The following is a 27844-nucleotide window of genomic DNA, read 5'->3' on the forward strand; positions in this document are numbered from 1 at the left end:
CCACATAAAACCTGTAGGCCAGGCGTGGTGGCTCACGCCTATAATCCTAGCTCTTTGGGAGACCGAGGTGGGCAGATTGCCTGAGCTCAGGAGTTGTGAGACCATCCTGGGCAATGTGGTGAAACCCTGTCTCTACTAAAATACAAAAGAAATTAGCTGGGCGTGGCGACATGTGCCTGTTGTCCCAGCTACTCAGGAGGCTGAGGCAGGAGAATTGCTTGAACCTAGGAGGTGGAGGTTGCAGTGAGCCGAGATCGCTCCATTGCACTCCAGCCTGGGCGACAGAGTGAGACTCCTTAAAAACAAAACAAAACAAAACAAAAAAAACCTGTAAAGAATTTTTAATATGTTGATTCATCTATTATACCACATAAAACCTGTAAAAGATATCATTTGGGAAAAGATTTATTTATGATTTTCTTTCCTTTTTTTTTTTTTTTTTTTAAGAGACAGGATCTCACTATGTTGCCCAGGCTAAAGTGCAGTTGGTTATTTGTAAGTGTTATGATCACTGTGCACTATATCCTTGAATCCCTGGGCTCAAGTGATTCTCCTGCCTCAGCTTCCCGAGTAGCTAGGACTACAGTCACGCTATGGTGCCTAGTTTCTATTAATATATATGTATTTCTTAATTGCTTTACCTGGAACTGGAGACAAAAGAACTATAGTTGTCCTGTTTTTTTATTCTAGTGGTAGAGCTTCTTGTTCATACAGGAGCAGATCTCTTGTTTTGATAAATTAGCTATATTGGGGTACTGTAATCCATAGCATTACTTTGTGCTTGTTACACTGACGTATAAAAATACTACATACAAGAGTCTGAAGAAATACACAATGCCCAGCAGAGTGTCTGGAATGGAGTAGAAGCCCAGTGAACATGTTTTGAATGAATGAGCAGCTGAGTTGACTACTTTTAAAAAACAGCTGGAGAGAGAATTTCAGTTGTTGCCAAATTGAAAGCTACTTGGGAAGAAAATAGTGTTCTTGAAACTTGTGACATGAAGCAAAAAGGAAAATTCAAATGATGTCATAAGCTTTTGACAGTTGTTCTCCTATAATAAGTAAAAGCTGCTTTTAATTTCCTGAGTGAGAGTGTTGAGCAATTTACGTACAACGAGTTAAGCACATTTTAGTGAGTGCAAAGCTCATGTGATAGGAACAACTTTGCTGTGAGTGCCATTTGTCTTTCGCTTTTGTGTTTTAGGTCTGTTTTTCCCATTAAAACTGAAGAGCATCAAGTTTTATGACCTTCTGGTAATCACTTGACAAGTGAACAATAGTACCTTTTGATGGCTAGTCTAAACAAGGAAAGTTTGTGTTTTCACTGTGGTCATTCATTTTATATGCCAAATAATTTTAGGTAACTGCCTGTATGATTAAAAAGCAGTTGATTTTCATCTAGTCAGTAGTAGTTAATTATAAAAGTAAAACATGTATTACATATGGTTATTTATCCAGAGTATAATTCTGCCTTAAGAATATGTAAAAATAGGGAATATATTTGTATAGGTCTCTAAATATTTGTATATATATATTATATGTATATATGTTTGTTGGCTTTTATGTGACTTTTTTCCCAGAAATAGCTCAAAAATTTATAATGGCTTTCATATTACTTTTTCCTGGAGTGTGGAAGAATGCGATTCTTCTATTCAAGCAGTCATATAATCATTTAAATTGGGGCATGTTCCATTCACTGTGCTAGATACGAGGGATGCATAGATGAATAAGACATGTTTAGTTCTTGCACATTTTAGCCAACAAATAAAATTTAAAATAATAAGTGTCTTGTCTTGTCTTTTTTTTGAGGCAGGGTCTCCCTGTATTGCCCAGGCTGGAGTGCAGTGGCGCGATCTTGGCTCACTGCAAACTCCGCCTCCTGGGTTCACGCGATTCTCTGCCTCAGCCTCCCCAGCAGCTGGGACTACAGGCGCCCGCCACAACGCCCAGCTAATTTTTTTGTATTTTTGGTAGAGACGGGGTTTCACCGTGTTAACCAGGATGGTCTCGATCTCCTGACCTTGTGATCCGCCCGCCTCGGCCTCCCAAAGTGCTGGGATTACAGGCGTGAGCCACCGCGCCCAGCCTGTAAGTGTCTTTTCATAGCATTGCATTGATGTTAAAATGTTAAAAATTATTAGAAATACATGTACCTGACAAGATGTGGGCATATTCAAACTTGCTTTAAATCAATTGGTCTGGTAGGTTATGCAAGCAGTACGTGTAACCATTATCAATATGTTTATGTTAATATAGTCATTCTTAATAATCAAATAGCTAATACCATATTCCATTTTTATTACTTTGGCCAGATGGCATTAAAAACAAATATTGTCTTTATTGTGGTTTCCTGCTAATTTTGATTTCTTGGTTTTGTGGTATTTTCTGTTTATCCCTAATTTATGTTATTTGGATTTTTGGAAGACACCCAATTTTTGAAGGTTAAATTGAATGATTTTGCCTAGCTTAGTGTAGTTTTAGTGATACCTGGTTTTGTTCTCCATATTTCTTGGTAGGTATTCCTTGCTTCTTACAAATGGTATGTGCTGGAAGTTCTTCTGCAGGAAGCTAGTGCTTGGAGGACATGGATGTTCCCAAGAAGGTCTAACAAGAAGGGGACAGGTTTTTACTTCAGCATTACTGGGTCTTCCTTATGGTGACTGCTTCTCTCTGTTTATGGAGTCTCTCCATGACCAGATGACTTCATTCTATAGCGTATCCAGAGGCTGTGAAGAGACATGGGAGAAAGAAATGATTATGAATATTCATTTACTCATTGATGAATTACTCCCATTCACAAATGAATGGATGCATTTATTCATTGAATTCACGAGTAATTGAATGCATGTAGACATTTAAGTAGCAAATATTTGAGTCTCTACTTTGTGCCAGGCATTGTTTTGGACTGAAGATGTAGTATAGGGAACAAGATAAAGTTCTTGCCCTCAGGGAGACTATGTGCTAGAGAGGAGGATAAATAGTAAGTATGCAATATAGTGCCAGAGTAATGTGTGCTAGATATGTGAAGGGATAGAGTGGTGGAAGATGAGAGTAGATAAGGATATCAGGAAGAGGCTCAGGTAAGGGAAGCTCTTCGACAGACACCTCTACAGAGAGCATGCACTTTGTGCATGGCTGAGGGAAGTACATTTTAGGTAGATGGGAGAGTACCTGATGTTTTCAAAAAACATCCGGGACCCTGACGAGGCAGGAACACAAGTCATGGTGGCATCTGTCTTCTTGATGATTTCTGTTGCTTGTGAAAGTTTTTAAAAAAAAATCCCTACCTATGCTTTTTGCCGTTTGTTAGCTGAATTTTTCAGTATCGTAAAATTGTGTATTTTGTTGTAGACTTACTCTTTTCTTGTTACCTAAACAACTATTTGTCACCTTATTTTAGTTAAGCTGAGACTCTTCTTGTTGGTATCTCTGGATTTTATTGCTTTCTTGTTGAGTTCTGATTAATGGTATTGTTAAGTCCTTGGTATAATGAAGGGGAACCATAGATTGGAAAAGGTTTTGAGGTTCTGATGGTAATGTAACAATTTTGGATCTCAGTATGTAAAAGAGGTGGACTAGATAATTGCTAAGATATATCTTAGCTGTCAAATTGTGTGCTTTCACTGATTTTAGGAAAAATCCCCAGGTGGAACTATACAGTTTTTTCTTCTTTTTATATTCTTTTTTAAAATTAATTTTTAAGTTTATAGTGTAGTAAAGTGCATAAATCTTAGGTGTATAGCTTGTTGATTTTTTTTTTTTTTTTTTTTGAGGCACAGTCTCGCTCTGTCGCCCAGGCTGGAGCACAGTGGCGCGATCTCAGCTCACTGCAACCTCTGCCTCCTGAGTTCAGGCAGTTCTCGTACTTCAGCCTCCCAGGAAGCTGGGATTCCAGGCGTGTACTACCATGCCCGGCTAATTTTTGTATTTTTAGTGGAGACAGGATTTTGCCGTGTTGACCAGGCTGGTCTCGAACTCCTGGCCTCAAGCAGTCTGCCTGCCTTGGCCTCCCAAAGTGCTGGGATTACAGGTATGAGCCAACGCGCCTGGCCAAATTTTTACTTATGTATATGCTCTTATAGTCACTGCTCAGATTAAGAGAGAACATTTTCAGCATGCTAGAAGGCTCCCTCATGGCCCTTCCCAGTCAGTATTTTCCTACCCAGAGGTTAACTACCCTTCTATCACTGTAGATTAATTCTGCCTGTCCTTTAGCTTCATATAAATTTATCATACAGCATACACTCTCCTGTCTTACTTAACATTCTGTGTGAAATCCATGTGGCATATAGCAGCAGTTTTCTTTCAGTGCTATGTAGTATTGCATTGTGTGGATACAGCACTATTTATTAATCTATTATTGCTGGGCATATGTGTTGTTGACAGCTTTTGCCTGTTATGAATAAAGTTGCTGTGAACATTCTTGTACGTATCTTCTGATGGACGTAACACTAATTTGTCTTAGATATATACCTGGGAGTTACACTGCTCAGCCATAGGGTAAACATCTTCAGCATTTATAGAAATGTGGCCAGTTTTCCAGAGTGCTTGTACCATATAAACATGCTCGTTGTCCCACATCCTCATCAATATACGGCGTTGTCTGATGCTTTAGTTTTAGCCTTTCTGGTGGGTGGATGGTAGTGTTTGTATTGGGGTTTTAATTTGCTATTTGCTGATGTCTAAATAGGGAACTTTTTATGTATTTATTGGCCATTTGAATATGTTCCGTTTTGTTAAGTCTTTAAGAGTTTGCCCCCCTACCTTTTTAAAGTTAGGTTCTTGTGTTTTTTCCTTATTGACTGAGAGAGTTCTCTATATTCTCTGATACGAGTCTTTTGAGATCTATCTATATATATATATATATTTTTTTTTTTTTTTTCTAAATATCTTTTCCCAACCTGGAAATAACTATACTCCATACCTAGGAAAATATTATTTTGGAAGAATCTAATATTGAAAAACTTTGAGTTTTGGTACATTTCTAAACACTCAGCTTGCAGATCAAGAATGTCAGCAAGTGATTTAAAGATTGCTCTTGTATAAAATTTCGGCCTCAGTGTTTACTTTCAAAAACCAGAAGGCGTTTTTTCTCTTAAACATACTTGTAAAATTATTTCCATACTTCTTATGAGATGTTTTAGTATTTGGTGCTGGTATTTATTTAATGCAATTAACACACAGGCCTTAGGTCATTAGGGTCCTATGGCAAATTATCTTCCTGTTAGAGGAGCAAAGGATTCTGAAATCAGCACAGAATGCCACCAGCACCGGAGTCTTTCTTTGGTGGGTGTTCTGTTTGATGACTTTGCCAAGAACCTGTTCTTCTTTGTGTTTTTATATGAACTCTGTTATGGTGATTTTGTTTGCTGCTGATAATGTTGAAAAGCAACACAATTTTTAAAGATTCCGTTCTTTTTGACTATAGCTCTTTAAGATACAGAATTGTTATACTGTTATCTGGATTTTATAGATTCATATTGCAAACTTAACAGTTTAATTTTAGAAACAAACTAGGCTTGAAGGTAGTAAATAAATGATATTTTAACAAGTTTATATGGATATCATTGATGTTAATAAGTATAGAGCCACCATTTCTACTATTTATAAAATATATGATGATTATTATAGTGGATATAAGAGGTAGATATTAGTGAATAACCTAACTACAACCCAAATCCCTGTTGCTGTTAGAAATTAGGGAGAAAGCTGCAAAAAATAGTAAAAGGATATTTATTGAAGTAGCTCATTAATTAGGATGTGTTTTAGCAAACTTTGAAATCAACATTTAGAGCAAAACATTTATAACTAGCTCTGTATATTAGTGTTTTATGGGCTTTTATGATTCTGGGCAGATACTAGAATTTTCAAGAGGCATTTTATTATAGTACGTCTGTGGCATTGCTTTGAGCATTTGCCCATAATATCACCAGGAATATTATTGGGTAGGGACCAGATCTCTTAAACGGGGGAAAAAGAGGGTGAATAATTCATTGATAGTATTGGATTTTCTGCCATTTTTGAGAGCGCCACACTGAGTGTTTTCAGTGAGCAATTCTAGTAAGTACAGATTAAGGAAAACAAGTTAGAGCTGGTAGGGACCAGTGTTGCCTAAAATGAGCTTTGTGGAAAATGGATTCTGTGGAATGTTAATAGATATTATATGAAATTAAAAACAAAAATCTCTAGGCATGTAACTTTGGGAAGCACTTGACTGAGGCTGAAGTAGAAGAGTTTTTTGTTTTATAAATACAGGAATGTGCAGAGCCTTTAATATATCAGTGTAGCTCGTAAGTTTAAGAGCATTTCCTAAACTTACGTGGCCATGGAATCGTTTTTTAGAGAGTGTCTTAGGAGCCTGCCATGCCACAGGATACCATCTGGGGAAGGTGGGTTGGCTGAAATCCTTTTACACATCAAAAACCAAGGCCCGGCTGGGCACGGTGGCTCACGCCTGTAATCCCAGCACTTTGGGAGGCTGAGGTGGGCGGATCACCTGAGGTCAGGAGTTCGTGATCAGCCTGGTCAACATGGTGAAACCCTGTCTCTACTAAAAATACAAAAATTAGCCGGGCATGGTGGCAGGCGCCTGTGATCCCAGCTACGCAGGAGGCTGAGGCAGGAGAATCGCTTGAACCTGAGAGGTGGAGGTTGCAGCGAGCCGAGGTCGTGCCATTGTACTCCAGCCCAGGGGACAAGAATGAGACTTCATCTCAAAAAGAGCAACAACAAAAAACAAACCCCAACCCCAAGGCCTAAATAACTCAAGTGGGTAGACCTAGTAAGATTCTAATCCTCGGGCAAAAAAGGAGATGTAATGCTTCAGAAGACAAAGGTTTAACTATGTTAGAGTGTAAATAATATTTTTGTTGTCTTTTTTTTTTTTTGAGATGGAGTCTCGCTCTGTCACCACGCTGGAGTGCAGTGGCTCGATCTTGACTCACTGCAAGCTCCACCTCCTGGGTTCACTCCATTCTCCTGCCTAGCCTCCAGAGTAGCTGGGACTACAGGCACCCACCACCACGCCTGGCTAATTTTGTGTATTTTTTAGTAGAGATGGGGTTTCACTGTGTTAGCCAACGTGGTCTTCATCTCCTGACCTCATGCCGCCCGCCTTGGCCTCCCGAAGTGCTGAGATTACAGGCGTGAGCCACCGTGCCTGGCCTTGTTGTCATCTTTTAAGATGTTTTGAAGCTTAATGTCTAAGGTGCCAAGTGTAATCAGAAGACGTAGCACAAACAGCCCTTTCAGGTACATTGCTTACAATTGGGACAGAGAATAGCTATAAAAAATGAATTTAGGGAATTACCTGAATCTGCCCTTTTTACTCCCCACTAATAGGTTAAATAAGATCTTCTCAAACCTTAGTTTCTACTCCTTGTTAAATACAGATTTAATTCTCATTCTTTCGATGACTTTTTAAATGGGCGCTAGCTGTGTCTTTTGGCTGCTTTGAAGGTTTTATTTGTCTGCAATGAAATGTGAAACAAAACTTTTTTCTTTTGTGTAGTCAAATTAATTTCTTAGCGTTGTAGATTTATCAGAGACATTCTTGATATAAAACCTAGTTTTGCACTGCCTTAGAACTACTGGTTATTTATAGTGTAAATATGTGCCAGAAATTGGACAGGGATGGGAAGGGAGTCTAAAATGTTATTTACATTGACATAATTTAGAGTCATAACTGATTTAAGGCTTCCAAATCCCTGATAGAAGAATTTAGTATTTTACATTGAGGTGTAATTTAGACTGATAATTGCAAAATTTTTAAATAAAGGTTTTATTAGATTATAACTTAAAATAATCAGCCCTGTCCCCTGATAAATTATAGGACAGTAGGTGGAAGTAGAGTACAATAAGTGAAAGGCCCAGGAAATACAACCGGAAGTGTATATTGTTAGTGTGAGGAAATTTTGGATAATTGATATGACTAGTTATAAGATTTGGAATTTTACTTTGGCAAATAGAGACACACCTCACTGATGTTCCTTGGGTTAGGAAAAAAAATGTGATTTATCTTTGTAAAATTTGCCTTTTGGTGTTGAGTGTCTCCTTTTTCTTTAAAAGATAGGAATTTAACCACGGTTACTTATTAAACAGATAAGGCATTTCAGGAACAAAGTGTCTTGAATTATCTGTTGAATAGTTTATATTACAAAGAGAAAATAATTACTATTTTTCTGGGACCTTTTTTTTTTTTTTTAAACTCACCAAAAAGGAAGTCATTACATCCAAATTGCTAGGATCTTTTGACAAAATTAGCAATGTGTTTTCTTTGGTCCTTATTCCCACCACCCCTGTACTTAGAAAAAGAACTTACTGATTGTAACTAATAGGAGGTCTAACTACAATTTTGTGCACTTGGAAAATGGTTTAGAAAATTTCGGTAAGCATTAAGTGCTTCTTTGGAGGGAATGAGAAAGGATTATGTTATGAGTCAGGCTGCAGATGATGACTAGAACAATGGTACCAGGCTTGGTAAGTGAGAATACTTCAAGAAAAGCAAGGTCAGTAAGAAGCTGTGGAGTGTGAGCGCTGTCTGTGTGTATCCTTTTTCTTTTTAGAGGCCTAAAGGATTTCAAAAATGGTACTGATGCCTTTTATGCCTGGATTCTAAATATAGACCATAATTCTTACATTTTTTTAAAAATTCAAGACCTGACAGAATAATTGGCATTTAGAATTTTTATAAATTTTATCAAGTGAATCAAATTGATAGTGTTACTAATATTGTTACAAACAGGAATCTTAGCTGTTAAGTTTAAAAAGCCAAATATGCAAGTTATTCCTTTAGTCAGCTATGTTAAATCAAGAGACTTCCTAAAAGTAATCTTTAAAAGTGGGTACATAGGGAGATAAAGAATATGGCTATGTTAACCTCTGATTGTTATTAGAATGATAAAATTGTATGCCCATCTGCAGAATCAGATATTTTGTAAAACATATTATATTTTTTATTTATTACGCCCAAGTATTTTGAAAAGGATCTTTCTCTTAACTACTAACTTTACCCATTATTTATTATTAAGTAGTCCTATTAATATAGTCATATCAGACAAATGATATTAATGTGTGCTACCATCTGTGTGCGGCCATAGTCTTTTTTTTTTTTTTAATAGACTTTACTTTTTAGTAGTTTTAGGTTCATAGCAAAATTGAGCCACAGTCCTTTTTAATACTGATCAGACATCATGGTAGTGATTGTTAAGGAATCTATTTCTACTTTCAATTGCAGTGTATATAGAAAATGTATTTTGCAGTCTCATTTTTTATAATTGTTTTTTCAAAGTATTACCATTTCTACTGAATATAATATGTACAGTTTCATTATGAAAGAATTTACTAAGTAACTGAAGTGAAAAAACAATGGGTTTTACTGATGCACTAATAAAGAGATGGCATTTTTTGAAATCTTTTTCATGTTGTGGGAATAGGAGTGTCAATGTGTGTCTTGTGATTTGTTATTCTGTTTTTACTGCTTTAGGATTGAAAACTTTTACTTATGTATTTCACATTTTGGCGGCTTCAAGCAGGGTGAGAATTTTTTAGGTCTGTTTTGAAAAAGCTGTGACACAAATGTTGGACATATACACATGCCAAAAATGTGTATAAACTGTTGGAACTTCAAGGAGACATTAGTTTTTGTAGACAGCATTTATATTCTTGTCTTCATTGTTATTTAAAGTAACTTCCATCCTAATTAATGCATCAATTACTACTGAACATGACTTGCTTATAAATTCAAAAGTATGTGTATAATATTAACATTCACTTTTGGGGAAAAGTATAGAACCCTTCAGTATCAAATTTCTGATTTTAAAATCAAAATTTACCATGCCTCATTTTTCTCCACTGTTAAAACTGGCTAGGCTTTGAACTGGCACTTTTTATTCTTGGGAGGAAGGGTAGAGATTGTCTCAGGTTGGGCTACAATGAAAGAATCCAAGGCCACAAAACTTGCATTTTAAATTTCAATAAAATTATTTGCTTCATGTCAGCATTAAGAAATCTTAAAATTTTGGTATACTTTGCACTTTCAGAAAGTTATCTTAAGAGTTAATATAATCAAACTGCATATTGATATATAAATTAAGAAAAAATTCTTACTGTTTGCATTTTTTTTCTTTTCTTTCCTTTTTTTTTTTTTTTGCTTCCTACTGAAGTGTTTACATTTTGATATACTGTCAACTAGGGCCTAAATGATACTATTTAATTGAATGGCTTTGGTATGCATTAGTGATATTCTAAGAATATATTTAGTGTTTTTGGTGGGAGTATGTGATATCTTTTTAAAACTTATTATAGAAAACCTTAAACATTTACAAAGTAGATAGAATCAGGTGATGAACCCTAATCTCTTGTCCTCATTCATTTAATATCATGTCTAGTCTGTTTTATTTGTTTTTTATTTTTGGGACAGAGTCTCGCCCTTGTTGCCCAGGCTGGAGTTCAGTGGCACGATCTTGGCTCACTGCAACTTCCACCTACCAGGTTCCAGCAATTCTCCTGCCTCAGCCTCCCAAGTAGCTGGAATTACAGGCGCCTGCTACTACACACAGCTAATTTTTGTATTTTTAGCAGAGACAGAGTTTCACCATGTTGGCCAGGCTCGTGTCGAACTCCTGACCTCTCTCGGGTGATCCACCCACCTTGGCCTCCCAAAGTGCTGGGATTACAGGCATGGGCCACCCCACCCAGCTAGTCTTTTTATTTTATACTACTACATTTTAGTTTTCTCCCTACTTCTCCAATGATCATGAAGGGAATCCCAGATATCTTATAATTTCGTTGATAAATATTTCAATGTGTAACTCTAAAAGAGAATACAAGTTATTTGTATTCCCTGTGAGTACTAGCTTTGTTGTGGAGAGGAAGTTCATGAGTGCTTGGAAACAGGCCTGTCATTGTGTTTTATTGTAGTTAATTTGCATTTATAAAGATCAAGAGTGTGTATTATTTGGGTGTTATTACAGTAAATCTCAAAGGATTTGAAATGTTGAATCTGTAAATAACATCTCTGAAAACATTATGAATTACCATCATGTGTATGCATGAAGTTATGTGACAGTCCTCATTTCAGAGGTATCCTACAATTTGCTTTGTCATTTGTTTCTGTCCCCCTCTATAATCTGTTTATTTAAATGCTGATCATATAGCATTTAGTTTCAGGTGATATTCTATATTCCTCTATGTGTGTCATAAAAAGAAAGAGAAAGGTGAGAGAGAACGGAGAAAGGGAGAGAGGAAGAAGGAAGGAAGGAAGGAAGGAAGGAAGGGGATATGGGACTGAGAAAAGAGAAAGATCAGAACAGGGTAAAGACCACAGATGAGATGCCAGATTGTGGAGCTAAAACCTCACCTTCTCATTCTCACTCACCTGACCTCTCTCTTGGCCTTTCCTCTCCCCTTTTCTTGGTCTCCTCATTGGTTTGTATCTTCTTCTCTTGGCATTTACTGAACTTTGCCTGTCAAATTTAGGGTCAGGAAGATTGCTGATTTTTTTCCTTAAAAGATGTTTTTATTATGTAGGAGTTGTGAGATAAAATTTAAGCAAACTGTTTTAGGACTGATTTGTTGTGCTTTATGTGCTTTTATACAGAGTTTTAAGAATGTTTATTGAAAGGAATTCAAGTAGTTAGGTGCCTCCTATGGACTAGGTTGAACCTTTCTATTCTCTGGATGAATTTTATGGATGCATGAATTTTCTATAATCTTTGGGTTCACTTTAAGTGGATTTACTGGAAAATTGTATAATATTTTTTTCTTTTTCTCTGTGTTTGTTTTTGCTGTTTATTTACTGGATGAAACGGATTCTGTTCAAATTTGACTCTGCAGTTCACAAGATTCCTTTGCAGTTCACCCTTGGAGGTAAGAGTTACTCACTGACCTTAATATTAGAATTGGTAATTGAACACCATTATTGACATCTTTCATTAGGCATTTATTTGATAATTTAGGAGTGCTCATTTTGGTGTGACACATATATTCTTCAATAACAGTAATGGAGTGAGTTACTGCCCGCTTTTTTTTTTTTTTTTGGATAAAAGTTTCTAGAAGTTATATCAGTAGCATTTCACCTTCATGACAGGTTATTGCCTCTTTTTAAGTATATTTTCTTTCTCAATAAGTAGAGAGAAATCAGTCCTTTATTTTAAAGAGCCTTGTTGTATCGTCATTACTCCTGTTTGTTTAACAGCAGCCTTATGTTCTATAAGTTGCCATGGTATTAAAAGAAAGCTGGAAAAATCAGAGGCAAAGGCTGTCTTCAAGGAAGTTTCAGTTAGAGAGAGCACTTTAAAATCCATGAATTGACAAGAGAAGAGCAAAGTTTTTGAGCTGCTATTGTAACAAGGCAATATTCTGGGTTCTTCATTCACTTTTTCATTTAATCCTCATCATGGTTTTCAATGTAAAACTGAGAATCCAGTGATAAAATTGTGAGATAAAGAAAAACTATTAGATATTTAGAGAACTAGATATCGTTACGAGCTGCAGTTGCAGAAGAACTTGTAGATGATCATTGAGACTTGGAAAAGAAAGTAGAGAAAGGGTGGAAGCAGAGTTATGTGAAGAGGTAGTGGGACTTAGAACCAAAACCGGGTAAGAGCTTGCCTTCACTTACTAACCATATGACATTGGGTAAATCACAACTGCCCTGAGCCTCATTTTTCTTATCTTTTAAATGCAAATAACAATTCCTCTCAGATGAGGTGATGGAAATGGGAGCAGTTATAAACTATGCTAGTTACATCATGGCACTATTTTGTGTTCTCCTCTTAGGCTTCAGCTCCACACGATGAGACTCTGTTCCTTGCCTTGCACTTGTCCTTCCCTTTGTGCCTATTGTTTATTTCATTTTATGCTTTTCCCATTCCCAACTTGTTCAAATCATATTCCTTTTCAGGGTTGAGCCTCAATACCGTGTCCTTTCTGAGACCATTTCTGCTTTTATAACATTTTATTTGATTATTGAGACTATTACTGCTGATAATGTGGTGTGGCCCACAGTGGCACATTGGAAACGTGTGGTAGCCAGCTGAGTGGTCACCAGGAGAAATGGACCAGACCAGTGGGGGTAGTCCCTTCCAGACTTGGTCACATTGTCTAAGTATCCAGGATCAACGGGGAAGCAGAATGGTATAGTGGAAAGAGCCTAGGCTTTGAAATGAGAGAGGCCTGAGTAGCCCATGGGCAAGTCATTGACTCCTGAGCCCTTTTTCCTGATCTAAGAACAGAGATAATAATACTTATAGGGATATTAAAATTAAATGAGATGATCTGTGGCAAACACTGAGCACAGTGTCTGGCAGATAGAATTTTAATTAAGAGTTAGGTGTAAAGTGAAAACCAAACCATAAAAAGTTGAAAACAATGTAAGTTTTATAGCCTGCCCTATAGTTATGGAAGCACTTTCTCACTTCAAAAGCAATGGAAAGTATCAAAAAACAGAGTGAAAAAATTAATTTGATTATGTAAAGACTCATAATTTTGTACATGAAAACAAATGTAGCTAAAAGGTAACTTGGGTAAAGTATGATGAAAGGGTTTTACTTACTGTAATGATCTTTTAGAAGCAATATGAATTTCTTTTTCATAAAATTTGGTTGGATTTTTATCAGGTAATTGATAAGATAAAATACAAATGGTAATAAATGTGTGTTAAATGTTCAATCCTATTAATAATAAAAGAAATGTAGTTTAAAATGACAGTGGTCTACAATTTTTTTTTTAACCTATCAAGATATCTTATTTTTTAAGTGAATGCTTGACAAGATATAATGAGATGGGATGTTTATGAACTTCATCCTTTCTAGGAAGCAGTTTGGTCACATACACTAAAAGCTTTATATACATCCATACCTGTGGTTGAGTAATTGTATTCCAAGAATCACTGTCAGAGAGTTCATCAAAGATGGGGACAAAACTTGCATTAAAATGTTTATGACAGCATTATTTATAACGGTAAAAAACTGTAAACAATCTAAATGTACAACAGGAACAGGTCAAATAAATTATGACACAGCCATATGATAGACCACCCTACAACCATTAAAATGGAGATTGTGTATATGTGTTCATGAGTATATATTGATGAATAACACATATAAAATACATTTGATATATTGAGAGGTAAAAGCGTGATGCAAAATTATACATGCAGATCTCAGTTTAAAACAATTTAAGTGCACAGAAAAGTAGAAAGGAGCTGCATAAAATGTTAACAACTACAAAGTGCTGTTTTATCCTTTACTTTTCCAGTAAAGGGCCCACAGTAGGTAGAGGTGCATTGGTAGCTTTTTGGTAATGCTTCTTGTAATCAGTGTTTGATAGATGTACATCAGGGGAGTCTCTTTGATTTGATGTGGAAACAGCGTCTAACCTTGGAAAAAAGGGGCTGGCAGGAGCTTAGATGAGATAATGTTGATAATGTGTAATGCTGTGCTCTCATTTTAGCAAAAGCTTAGAGGAATGAACAGGAATAAGGGTTTTTAGCAGAAGGCAATTAGGCTGGGTTGGCTTTCCTATACAGGGACCAATAAGGAGGCTTGAGCTTGATGTCCACTTTACTGGGGCAAGTAGCAATTTAAGGCTGTTACTCACCAATGGCAAAGATACTTCTCAGTAAATCTTAACAGTTGACATCTCTCAAATGTAAGCTCATTGAGAGAGGACCCTGTTTTTTTTGTTTTCTTGTTTTCATTCTTAGTATATGTAGAACATAGTAGGCACTGAGTCAATAAATATTTGTTGAATGAGTGAATGAACGAATGAATGAATTTTGTGGGGCTGAGACTGAGAGTAGCAGTCTTTCATCCATAATTTGGCAAGACTCAGCTAAAAGTAGACAAGTTTCAGTATTTACATTTTAGTATGGTTAACAGTCTGTCTTCCCAGTTAGATTGTAGCTACTTGAGATTGAGAGCTTTGTCCTTTGTAATCTTTGGATGCTCTCAGTTATAGATAGGTCTTGGAGTGTACTTAGAGTACACTAGCTGCAACTAGAGTATATAGAGTATACACACACATATATATATGTGTATATATATATTTTTTTGATACAGAGTCTCGCTCTGTCACCCAGGCCGGAGTGCAATGGCACAATCTCAGCACATTGCAGTCTCTGCCTTCCATTTGAAGCAATTCTTCTGCCTGAGCCCCCCAAGTAGCTGGGATTACAGGCGCCTGCCACCATGCCCGTCTGGTTTTTGTATTTTTAGTAGAGACGGGTTTCACCATATTGGCCAGGCTGGTCTTGAACTCCTGACCTCAAGTGATCCACCCGCCTCGTCCTCCCAAAGTATAAAGATTACAGGTGTGAGCCACTGTGCCCGGCCACAAATATATACTTTTAAATTACATATTACTACTCTTGTTAAGTATTGGGAATATATGTGTGGAAGCTTCAATCTTTGGTGAAAAGTAGAAGGGAAAGTATCCAGAGTTTAATGATAGTTTCTGTCTGCTTTCATCACTTAATGATCTGGAGTGGTATTTACCTTGGTTAATTATCTTTTTTATTACTGGGTTTATGACATTGGAGAGGAAGAAAAATCAAAATTAAAGATGACCAATATAAGTCTCCTTTCTTGATGGGAAATATTTTGCAGGCTTTCTGTTGGTATTTTTCTAGTTTGCAGTTCCACAGGGGCCACTTGAGGGCTTAAGTTAGTGGCAGCTACCCTTAAGTCTTCACTAGCAGCACTAAGCCGGGGGCTGCTGTTCCTTTGCCACCACATAGCGCCTGAGAGCCAAAGCAAAGGCAAGGCAGGAGAGTATTGGGAGTCTCTGAATGTTTAATTTTGCCTTTAAGCTTATGACTTAGCTGGAGAAGGAAAATTACAAATATGGTCTATACCCAGCACCTTCTTTAATTTTGAATAGAAGTCAAATTATTCTGGCAGAGATAGTAAAATACATGAGAGTTGCAGTTGAAAACAAAGCTGACTTTAAACTTCACTTTCTCCACAATGACTACTATGAGTGAACCATGTCCCTTTGTTGTAAGTCCTAAACAGTTAACTGCCACATGAATCTAATGAAATTGTCAGGTTATAGTAATTACATCAGTAATTTGATATGTTGTCATTTGAATGGACCATATGTGGAGAGTCAGTTACTTCCCTCTGTGGGGCTGACCCTTTTACATTCCTGTAAGCTGAAGACTAATAGAGCTCATTAAGCTTTATGGGAAAAGAGCTTTTATCACCTCGTCAAGTCAGGCAACATATTTCCATTAGATCCCTAATTTCGGGTGGCTCTGTAGCTGCTGATATGTACTCCCCTGCTAGGCTTACACCGGACCCTGGCCTTAACAGACATTTTTATTGACATTTCTAAGTCTGAATTACATTTTGTGTGGCACCACTTACAGATGTCTTCAATTAAATGTAGGTAAATAAAAGGGATTATATATCAGAGCTCGAAAGATTCTTGAATTTCTCTTCTGAGTCAAACTTTGCCAGCCAGTCCAGTAGGGCACAGTCTCATTGTCACTTTTGTAGGTAGAGAGCTATAGGAGAGGCATTTATAACAAAAGTTAAGCCAGGTGTGAATGTAGGTCACCTAGGTTTCTCTTCAGGTGTGTCCTTCTGTTCCTTCATTTCAAAATTTTCTGTATTAATAGGATAATAGCTTACTGATAAGTTAGCACCTCTAGTGTAGGTACTGTGCTTTCCACTCTCCTTATTTTAATTCTTACAGAATGTCAGTGAGGTAGATATTCCCAATTTTCTTATGAAGAAAACTGAACCCAGAGAGGTAGACTAGGTAGGTGCTCAATATCACAGCTACTAGTATGTGACAGTAATCACAAGATAGGAAGGAAGTAGAATGTGGTTAAGATTCTAACATTACATGAAGTGATATGATAGTATTTGAAAGAAGACAGTGATTAGTTAGGGAGTATTTAGTAAGCCCCAGAGCAGGGTTTCTCAACCTTGGTACTATCAGCATCTTGGGCTGGATAATTCTTTGCTGTGAGGAGCTGTCCTGCACATTATGGGAAGCTTAGTATCTCTGGCTTCTGCTCACTAGATGCCGGTAGGACCCACCCCCCTGAGTTGCAACAAAATGTCTCCAGACTTTGCTAAATGTCCCGAGGGGAACAAAATAGCTCCCTGTTGAAAACCATATCCCTAGAAAAGCCTTAAAAAAAAAAGTACAAAGAGGTATTGTTAATAAGCCAATTTAATGATAAAATGTTTTCAGTCTTACAAAAGACAAGAAAAAGTGAACAAAAAACATGTGGGACAGATAGAACAAATAGCAAGAAGGCCCAATTAAATTCAACCCTACTGATTATGATGGTACTAAATACAAATGGTCTAAGTGAAAACTCTGCTTCATGGTAATTTCTGTTTCTGAACGTCTGCATGTTCAACACTAGCCAATGGTCATACATCAGGGGTCCCCAGTTCCCAGACTGAGACCGGTAGTGGTCTGTGGCCTGTTAGGAACTGCGACACTCAGCAGGTGAGCAGCGAGTGAGCGAGCGTTGCTGCCTGAGCTCCACTTCCTGTCAGATCTGGGGTGGTATTAGATTCTCATAGGAGTGTGAACCCCTTTGTGAACTGCCCATGTGAGGGAGCTAGATTGCGTGCTGCTTATGAGAATCTAATGCCTGATGATCTGACTTGGAACAGTTTCATCCCTACACCTTCCCCTTCTCCCCTCTGACCCTTGTCTATAGAAAAATTGTCTTCCACAAAACCAGTCCCTGGTGCCAAAAAGGTTGGGAACTACTGTCATACATTAACTAATGAGCTTTTTGGGAACTGAATTTTAAATTTTTAAAATTTGAGTTAACTTAAGGCTAAGTGACCACATGTGGCCAGTGACTATACTATTAGGGCAGATTGAAACATTCCAATTACAAGTCAGAGATTGTCAGGCTAGATAAAAGGAAAAAATCAACATCCATCTTAAACACGAAGACGTGGATGGGTTAAAAGTAAAAGACTAGAGTAAAACAGTACTATACAAATACTTATCCTAGGAAGGCTGGCTCATGCCTGATCCTAGCAACTCAGGAGGCTGAGGCAGGAGGATCACTTGAACCCAGAAGTTTGAAACCAGCCAGGGCGACATAATGAGAACCCCTATCTCTAAAAGAAAAACAAAAATATTAGCTGGGCGTAGTGGCGTGTGCCTATAGTCCCCGCTGTGAGAGAGACTGAGGCTGTGAGAGAGACGGAGGCTGTGAGAGAGATGGAGGCTGTGAGAGAGATGGAGGCTGTGAGAGAGACGGAGGCTGTGAGAGAGACGGAGGCTGTGAGAGAGACAGAGGCGGGAAGATCATTTCAGCCTTGAAGTTCGAGGCTGCAGTGAGCTGTGATTGCACCACTGCAGTTCAGCCAGGGCAACAGAGTAATACCACATCTCTAAAAATAAAAATGAAAAAAATTTAAAAATTAAGAATTTTAAGTCAGAGTGACTGTATTCTTATCAAAGTAGACTTCAGGGCGGCCGGGCGTGGTGGCTCATGCCTGCAATCCCAGCACTTTGGGAGGTCGAGGCAGGTGGATCACAAGGTCAGGAGTTCAAGACCAGCCTGGCCAATATGGTGAAACCCTGTCTCGACTAAAAATACAAAAATTAGCCGGGCGTGGTGGCGAGTGCCTGTAATCCCAGCTACTCGGGAGGCTGAGGCAGGAGAATCGCTTGAACCCGGGAGGTGAAGGTTGCAGTGAGCCAAGATCGTGCCACTGCGCTCCAGCCTAGGTGACAGAAAGAGACTCTGTGTCAAAACAACAACAACAACAACAGCAGCAGCAAAACAAAGTAAATTTCAGGGCAAAGATGGAAGAAAGAGTGACATTTCATGGCAGTAAAAAGGTCAGTTCATCAAATGAATATGCAGTAATTTGAAATGTGATCCACTTAACAGAGCCTCAAGATAACAAGAAATAGACACTAATAGAACTGAAGGGAGAAGTATAGTAGTTGGGGACTTCAGGACAACCTTCTCAGTAATTGATAGAACATTTAGATAGGAAATTAGAGTAAAATAGGAGGCATGAACAACACTACAACACAGTACGCTCAAGAGTAGCAGTGCATGGGGTGTTGGCTAGCCATATGTATACCCCCCTTTAATTGCATGCAAATTAAGGAGTGCATTATTCAGAAATCTCTGGAAAGGGGGTAGTAACTTGCGAGTGTCGCCATGGTCTTTGTAAACTGTCATGGCACTGGTGGGAGTGTCTTATGCTAATGAACAGCAAGGGCAACGAGAGGACACTTTTGATGCCATCTGCTGGTTCGTGCTGGTTTTTTCATTTCGTTCTGTCGGGACCAGCAAATAAGTCCTACAGGTTTCCTACCTCAGTAGTATTTGTTTGGCTGTTAGGAAGGAAAGAGGCCTGGCGTGTTAAATCATGCTTGTAATCTCAGCACTTCGGGTGGCTGAGACAGGTAGATCACTTGAGCTCAGGAGTTTGAGACCAGCCTGGGCAACATGGCAAAACTATGTCTCTACAAAAAAAAAAAAAAAAAAAAATTAAAAAAATTAGTCAGTTGTGGTAGTGTGTGCCTGTAGTCCCAGCAATTCTGGAGGCTGAGGTAGGAGGATCACTTGAGCCCAGGAGTTCAAGCCTTGATCACACCACTGCACTCCAAAGAAAGAAAAGAAAGAACCATAGGAACCTAACCATCTCTTGAGTCTGTCAGTGTATGAAATATCATTGCTTGGAGTAGCTGTAGATATCAAGGTCTCTCCAATGGCTAGAATTCAGAAGGAATGGCTGTTACTCAAAACTGGGTCCTGTACGTAGCTTGCAGAGGCAGCAGTAAAGGGACGAGGTGGACAAAAGGTTGAGTTGTTAAGCTGAGGAAGGGAGTTAATTTTACTGAATGAGGAGAACACCGAAAACAAAATGTCCAGAGAGCTGGCCCAAATTCAAGAGTAGTGGAGATAAGGCTAGGAAGAGGGCTGAGCTGGTGAATTGAGGGAAGCTTTTACCTGCTTTCTGGTCTAAGGCCTGGGAGGCTCAGTTGTGTTTAAAGAGCCAGGCGCAGGGAACAAAGAGGTAACTACTTGGGGGGCTAGACATCTTCAGAGAATAATTGGCACTCTGCTCTTGGTACTGAATTGAATCAGAAGGGGAAAGCTAGGCTGTGGCTTGATCCATTGGGCAAAAACAGAAAATAGGAGTACATTGTTGTTACTCTAGTCATGAGGGCTTACGGTACTTCAGTTAATTTTTGGATGTGACCTTATAATTGAGTCAGTGTAAGTTGCAGCCTTATATCTCATGATATCAACTGGAAGTCTTTTCCTAGAAACCAATCCCATATGATAAATGTACCAAAGTTGATTCTGAGAATAGAAGAAAGTACACTTAGAGTAGAAAACTAATCATTAAATTAAAAAATGCCAGGAGTTTCCTGGCTGAAGATTTTCCTGCTTGGGGCTTGGATTAGTATAGGCATCTTAAAATCCAAGGCATTCAAGACATCTTTTGGCTGGGTCAGTCTTCCTTTAGCAAGTAGTGGTGTTGCTGTAAGCACCTTTCAGTTGTGACAATTTTCATTGCCCATTAGATGTGCATGAATGCTTCAGAAAATGTTTGAATAGTAAATCCTGGGGTGGATTAGTTTCCATGGGGACGTCAGTCTTGTTTGATGTTGGCAGTCATTGAGTTCTCAGTCGGGGTTGTCACTCTGGGATGTATTTTTCCCTCATAAGAAATACTGTAAAAGCAGGAGTCTCAAATTGAACTGACGTTAAGTAAGGGCTCACATAAGGACAGTTACTCTGGGTTCTCAGGTGCTTACTAGAGTGCTTAATAAACATTGACTTGTAGAATTGAGAAGTTTGGGATTCTGTTACTTAGCCTTTTTGACAGTGCCTCACTACAAGTCTTTTTGTTGGAGAATTAGGATTTAAAATAAAAGGAAATGTCAAAGTAAAGAAAATAAATAACAGCATCCTGATATTTATCTATTTGTTCTGCAGTAAAAATGCAGAAGTAAATTTCTTATTTCTGTCCAACTTATTAAAAACATTTACTGTACTTCCTTTCTCAATTACATAAGCTTGGCAAAGTTTCTTTAAACTTTTTATTTCATTGCTTCTAGTATTAAGTTGTGAATGTCGGGGTAAACCTTTTTGCTTTCATAGAGACATTTAAATTCAAAGAACGACGTCATTGAGAAATACATTTCTTTGTTCATTCTTTGGTTTAGTAAGTGGCTAAAATCTCTTACCTCTTATGTTGACTAGAGCACGTTGATACACTGTGATTGTGTGTTGGCATGGTGGACTGCAGAAGCAGTGTCCAGCGAGGCAGACGCTGAACTGAGAGGTGGGAATTTCAGGCTTTGGTCTTTCCTAGCATTCCCCTAAATTGGCTTTGTGGCCTTGGGCAAGCCCCTTAGTCACCCTGACCCTTCCTTTTCTCACTTACAGCGTAAGAGTATTCCAGATAAAGAGGTCCCTCAAAACTAAGTGAACTTAGCCAACATGTCAACACGTATTATACCGTTTTCTTATTCTTAGATATTATGACCAAAGCCCATAAAATTCACTTCCCCAACCTACTATACTTTCTCAAGTTTTGTCTCCACTATGCTGTTTTGTTCTGTAATAAGCTGCCACTTTGGAATAATCCTACTCACATTTTCCTTAAAAAGCAAGTCTTTTTTTAAAAAATTATTTTTTATTTTTTGAGATGGAGTCTCACTCTGTCGCCCACCCAGGCTGGAGTGCAGTGGCACGATCTTGCTCGCTGCAACCTCCGCCTCCCAGGTTCATGCGATTCTCCTGCCTCAGCCTTCCGAATAGCTGGGATTACAGGCACCTGCCACCATGCCCTGCTAATTTTTGTATTTTTAGTAGAGACAGGGTTTCACCATTTGGGCCAGGTTGGTCTTGAACTCCCGACCTCAAGTGATCCACCCACCTTGGCCTCCCATAGTGTTGTGATTACAGGCATGAGCCACCACGCCTGGCCTAAAAATCAAGTCTTACACCATTACTCTGCTTATTTACACAAATGTATGTCTCTTATTTTTGCCCTTAGTATGGCCTGAACCATCCATATTAATTACATCTCTTAAGAAAATAATAAATTTTCTTTCATAGGGAGAACTGGGAGGTAGCTCATTGAGAAGTAACTTTTATATGAGCATTATAACAGACTGAGAAAGTTTGTAAATGTCACAAATTTCACAACTTTCTTACATACCCTTTTTTTCTTTCTTTTTTTTTGGAGACGGAGTTTTGCTCTTGTTGCCCAGGCTGGAGGAGTGCAATGGCGCAATCTCAGCTCACTGCATCCCCCACCTCCCAGGTTCAAGCTATTCTCCAGCCTCAGCCTCCCGAGTAGCAGGGATTACAGGCATGCACCACCACGCCTGACTAATTTTGTAATTTTAGTAGAGACGGAGTTTGTCCATGTTGGTCAGACTGGTCTCGAACTCCCAACCTCAGGTGATCTGCCCGCCTTGGCCTCCCAAAGTGCTGGGATTACAGGCATGAGCCACCACACCAGGCCCTTACATATCCCTTTTATACATTCTTATGTACATTTTAAAGTGACAACGATGAGCATGTTTATTGACAGACCCCAAAGACGTAGCTATTCTGTAGTATATAAAGGAAAAGTAGGTAAACTTCTAATTATGGTCATTATTTTAGTGTTTGTTCCTACTTAGAAACTATTCAGGTATCCAAAGATTATTTAAGTTGTTGATTTACATTAATTTACGTTTTAAAATTACCTAAGGATCTTCAAAATTATGGTAAGACAACCCAAACCAAAATATATAAAAATGTTTGTCATTTGTTCAGCATCATGAGGGGAAACACAAAGCAAAACCAAAATGAGATATTACTTCATACCTATTAGGTGGGCTATCATCAAAAAAAATGGAAAATGGTAAGTGTTGGCATGGTTGTAGAGAAATTGGAGCTCTTGTGCATTGCTGGTGGGAACATGAAATGGTACAACTGCAGTGGAAAAATGTATAACAATTCCTCAAAATATTAAAAGTAGAATTACCACGTCATCCAGCAATTCCACTTGTGTATATATACACACACAAAAAAATAGGGACTTGAACAATATAGCAGTGTTCAGAGTAGCATCATCCACAGTAGCCAAAGGTAGAAGCAACCCAAGTATTCATCAGTGGATGAATGGATAAGCAAAATGGTATATAGAGATGATGGAATATTATTCAGCCTTAAAAAAAGAGGGAAATTCTCAATCACACATGCTGGATGAACCTTGACAACATTATGCTAAGTGCAATAAGCCAGTAACAAAAGGACAAATATTATATGATCTACTTACATGAGGTACATAGAGTAGTCAAGTGGCTAGAGATAGAAAGTGGAATGATAGTTGCCAGGGGCTACGGAGAGGAGAGAATGGAGAGTTAAGTATTTGATGGGTACATAGTTTCTGTCTGGGATGATCAAAAAATGATGGATTGCATGGATAGTTACATGATAATGTGAATGTACTTGATGACACTAAACTGTACACTTACAAATTGTTAAAATGGGTACCTAGGTTGATTCTGTTTCTTTGCCGTTGTGAATAGAGCTATGATGAATGTATGAGTGCCTGTGTCTTTTTGGCAGAACGATTTATTTTCCTTTTGGTATATGCCCAATAATGGGATTGCTGGGTCAAATACTAGTTTTAGTTCTTTGAGAAATCTCTACACTGCTTTCCACAGTGGCTGAACTAGCCCATCAAAGGTGGAGTGGATAAAGAAAGTATAGTATATACACACTATGGAATACTGTGCAGCCATAACAAAGAACAAGATGATGTCCCTTGCAGCAACATGGATGCAGCCAGAGACCATTATCCAAAGCATACCAACACAGAATCAGAAATCCACATGTTCTTGCTTTTAAGTGGGAGCTAAACCTTGGGTACACATGGACTTTAGGATGGGAGCAGTAGATGCTGGAGGCTGTGATATAAAGAAAGGAAGTGGGGCAAGGGTTGAAAAACTAACTGTTGGGTACTATGCTTACTACCTGGGTGTTGGGACCATTTGTATCCCAAACCTTAGTGTCATGCAATATACCCGTGTAACAAACCTGCCTCTGTACTCTCTGAATCTAAAATAAAAGTTGAAATTTAAAAAACCCCAAAGTGAAGTAAACAATGAAAATAAAAAAGTGGTTCAAATAAATTTTATGGATATTTTACTATAAATAAAAAATGTTTAAACAATGTTTATCAGAATTATAATTATTTAGTTGAACACAAACTTACATTTTTCAAAATCTTCAGCATTACAGAGGTATGATGTTAGCTTTTTTGATTAGTAAACCAATGAGTAGTTTTGGAAGTTCAGTTGAACTATTCTCATTAGAAACCAACCCCTATATAGGCATCCTTCATTTTGTTACGCTTCATTGCATTTCTCAGATACGCCGTTTTTTACAAATAGAAGGTTTGTGGCAATCCTATGTTGAACAAGTCTGTTGGTGTCATTTTTCCAACACCACTTTTTGGCACTGAAATATTTTTAAATCAACATATATAATATTTAGATGTGCTATTGCACACATAATAGACTACAGCATAGTGTAAACAGTGTTCATTGGAAAACCAAAAAATTTATGTGATTTGCCTTATTGTGATATTTACTTTATTGCAGTGGTCTGAAACAAAACCCACAGTACCTGCAACGTATGTCTGTATTATTACTATTATCTTTTTGAGACAGAGTCTGGCTCTGTCACCCAGGCTGGAGTGCTGTAGCGTGATCTCGGCTCACTGCAGCCTCCTCCTCCTGGGTAAAAGCGATTCTCCTGCCTCAGCCTCCTGAGTAGCTGGTATTACAGGCACCCACCACCACACTCGGCTAATTTTTGTATTTTTAGTAGAGATGGGGTTTCTTCATGTTGGCCAGGCTATTCTCCAACTCTTGCCCTCAAGTGATCTGCTTCCCTTGGCCTCCCAAAGTGCTGGAATTACAGGCATAAGCCACTGCGCCCGGCCAGGTATGCCTGTATTATTTTTAAAATCCACTCATGTATTATACTTAATACTAATAATTCTGAGAAAAGAGATAACTATTTTTCCCCTCAGACCAAACATTTTAAGCTAGCTTTATTTATCCAAAGATTTACCTTAGTTATGTATACTTGGATTCTTTTTCTTTTTTTTAAATTTGAGATGTAGTTTTACTCATGTTGCCCAGGTTGGAGTGCAATGGTGTGATCTCAGCTCACTGCAGTCTCCGCCTCCTGGGTTCAAGCGATTCTCCTGCCTCAGCCTCCCAAGTAGCTGGTATTACAGGCGTCCACCACCACGCCTGGCTAATTTTTGTATTTTCAGTAGAGACCAGGGTTTCACCATATTGGCCAGGCTGGTCTCGAACTCCCAACCTTAGGTGATCCGCCTACCTCAGCCTCTCAAAGTGCTGGGATTATGGGTGTGAGCTACCACGCCTGACCTATACTTGGATTCTTAAAAATGTTTCTGAACTAGCAGTTTCTGTTAAGAGTTTCCTTAGTTTCTGTGAATTTAGAGAATAATTTATATACATGCTTTCTTATCTCTGTAAATCAATTTTACAGAGCTCTTCTGTTTAAGAACTGTAACATGTAATTTATTAATACCCTCTGGAGGTAGGAAAATACTTCACACACAATGAGAAATAATGGCTTTTTCAAATTATAGATGCACAAACATGTAGAAGGCTTTTCGCTTCAGTTCTACAACTTTAGCCATAGATCACAAGTAAACACAGAAACTAATCGTTTCAAATCTCACAGGAGCTGTTCTCCTTAATTAATTAACTCACAAATACACAAATAGACAGACAAAAGGACTAACAAACCAGATTCTCCGTCATCTGTCATCCAGCAGAGAATAGGTTTCTGTCATCCATCCAACAGAGACCATAAATGAAATCCACCTATTACTGTTGCAGTCTTGCCAGTGCACCGTTTAAGTCTTGTCATCTGAGGTAGTACCTGGAGTTCTTTGTCTCATGACCAAGAAAATTAAGGAGCATGGACACAGAGTGAGATAGGAGTGAAAGTTTAATAAGTGAAAGAAAAAAGCTGTCCACAGCAGAGAGGGGTCTGGGAGAGGGTTGCCATTTTTACAGTTGAATACGAAAGCTTTTATAAGAATCACCCCTCATCTCTGTAGCTGTTTGTGTAACTTCTCTTACCTGTGAAGCTGTCTGTGTAACTCCCCTTAATCTGTGCAGCTGTGGGCATGTCTTTAGGAAAGCACAAAGTATCGCTTCTCTTGGTTGTGCAACTGTGGGTATGTTTTGGGTAAGGTCCAACCCTCCCCGTGCAAGTTCCCATGGAACCCACCGTGTACGTTCCTGAAAAGGGGAGGAAACTTTTTCCTGGGAGCCCATGGATTACATCAAGAACAAAGGCTTCTACGTTGGGCCTTGCTTTCTTACCTGTGCAGCTGCAGCCTGAGTTTTCCCCAGGTTGTTCTATTTGTGCCTGCAGCTTGATTTTTCAGGGTGTTTCTGTGTTTGAAGGAGTTTTACCAAAGATGTATCCTAATTGTCTGCCTGACCGTTTTTTTTTTCCTTTCTCATTACTACCATCATTGGGGATAATGTATTGGTCATGAGTGAACCAGAAACACAAAGGCACAAACTTAGTGGAGAAGGAGAAAAATACATAGAGAAACATCAAAGTTAGAGCTTTATGGCTGCATGGGCATCTCTTTGGGAGCCAAAGAAAAGTTGTGTTAGGGGTGTGTTTCTCATTTACTTAGCTCCATCACGTCTACTTGAGCTTCTCGGTGGATGACCTCCAGAACTGCTGACTATAATTTTTAAAAAGGTAAACTTGTGACCTTCATGCAAATAGAGAGGATGAACACACGCCACATGTTGACTCAATTAGTGCAAAACCAGTAAGGCATTAAAACTGGTACAAAGAGCATTTAAGAGTATGTACAGATACTAAGATATATGCATGTGATTTAATAGGAGATTGAGATGAGATTGCTAGATTAGATAAAAACAACTGGTTATTGTCTTTCATGGTGGTAAACCATAACCGTTGGGCTTATTTGTTCCCGCTGCACACCCCCCCCACCCCACACACAGAAATCTACAGGTTAACCTCTGCACCTGCAGAGTTGTAAAATAACCCAGTCAATAGAAAATCAAGCCTAGAGCTTCACTGAAAGAATACCCAGTGCTATAGTCTGAATGTCGGTATTCCCCCAAAATGCGTATGTTAGAACCTAATGCTTGGTGTCATAGTATTCTAAGAGGTGAGGCCTTTTGGAGAGTGATTACGTTATATGTGCTCTGCCCTAAATAATGGGATTATGTGCCCTTATAAAAGTGGTTGAAGGGAGCTACCTTCGCCTACCATCACGTGGGGAGACAGAAGGCACCATTTATGAGTAACAAACCCTCACCAGAGTTCAAATCTGTTGGTGCCTTGAACTTGCACTTCCCAGCCTCGAGAACTGTGCACAATATATTTCTATTGTTTATAAACTGCCCAGTGTAAGGTATCTTGTTATAGCAGCCTGGATAGACTAAGGCACCCAGTAATTACTCTTTTCAGATAATCTTTCTACCACCTATTTTTAAACAATAAGTTGAGTATTCCTTATCTGTTCTGTTTAATAATTACACATTAAGTATTCCATATCTGAAATGCCTGGAAGCAAAGTGTTTCAGATTTTGGATTTTTTCAGATTTTGGAATATTTTCATTATACTTTCTGGTTGAGCATCCGAAGCCTGAAAATCTAAATTCTGAAATGCTCCAGTGAGCATTTCCTTTGAGCATTATGTCAGTGCTCAAAAAGTTTCTGATTATGGAGCATTTTGGATCTTGGATTTTTGGGTTTGGGATGCCTGACCTGAGCTAG

At 38.4% G+C, this 27844-nt stretch overlaps 1 protein-coding gene across 2 annotated transcripts in view; it reads left to right on the forward strand.

The window, feature by feature from the left end:
- ATE1 (arginyltransferase 1) overlaps window positions 1-27844 on the forward strand; it is a 195521-nt gene that overhangs the window by 45768 nt on the left and 121909 nt on the right. For both annotated transcript variants that reach the window (XM_012001067.1, XM_012001068.1), the window contains one exon: window positions 11836-11868. In XM_012001067.1, the coding sequence (XP_011856457.1) occupies window positions 11836-11868 (33 nt within the window). The remainder of the gene's footprint in view (window positions 1-11835; window positions 11869-27844) is intronic.

Source organism: Mandrillus leucophaeus, unplaced genomic scaffold (assembly GCF_000951045.1).
Source record: "Mandrillus leucophaeus isolate KB7577 unplaced genomic scaffold, Mleu.le_1.0 Scaffold65, whole genome shotgun sequence".
NCBI classification, from domain to species: Eukaryota; Metazoa; Chordata; class Mammalia; order Primates; family Cercopithecidae; genus Mandrillus; species Mandrillus leucophaeus.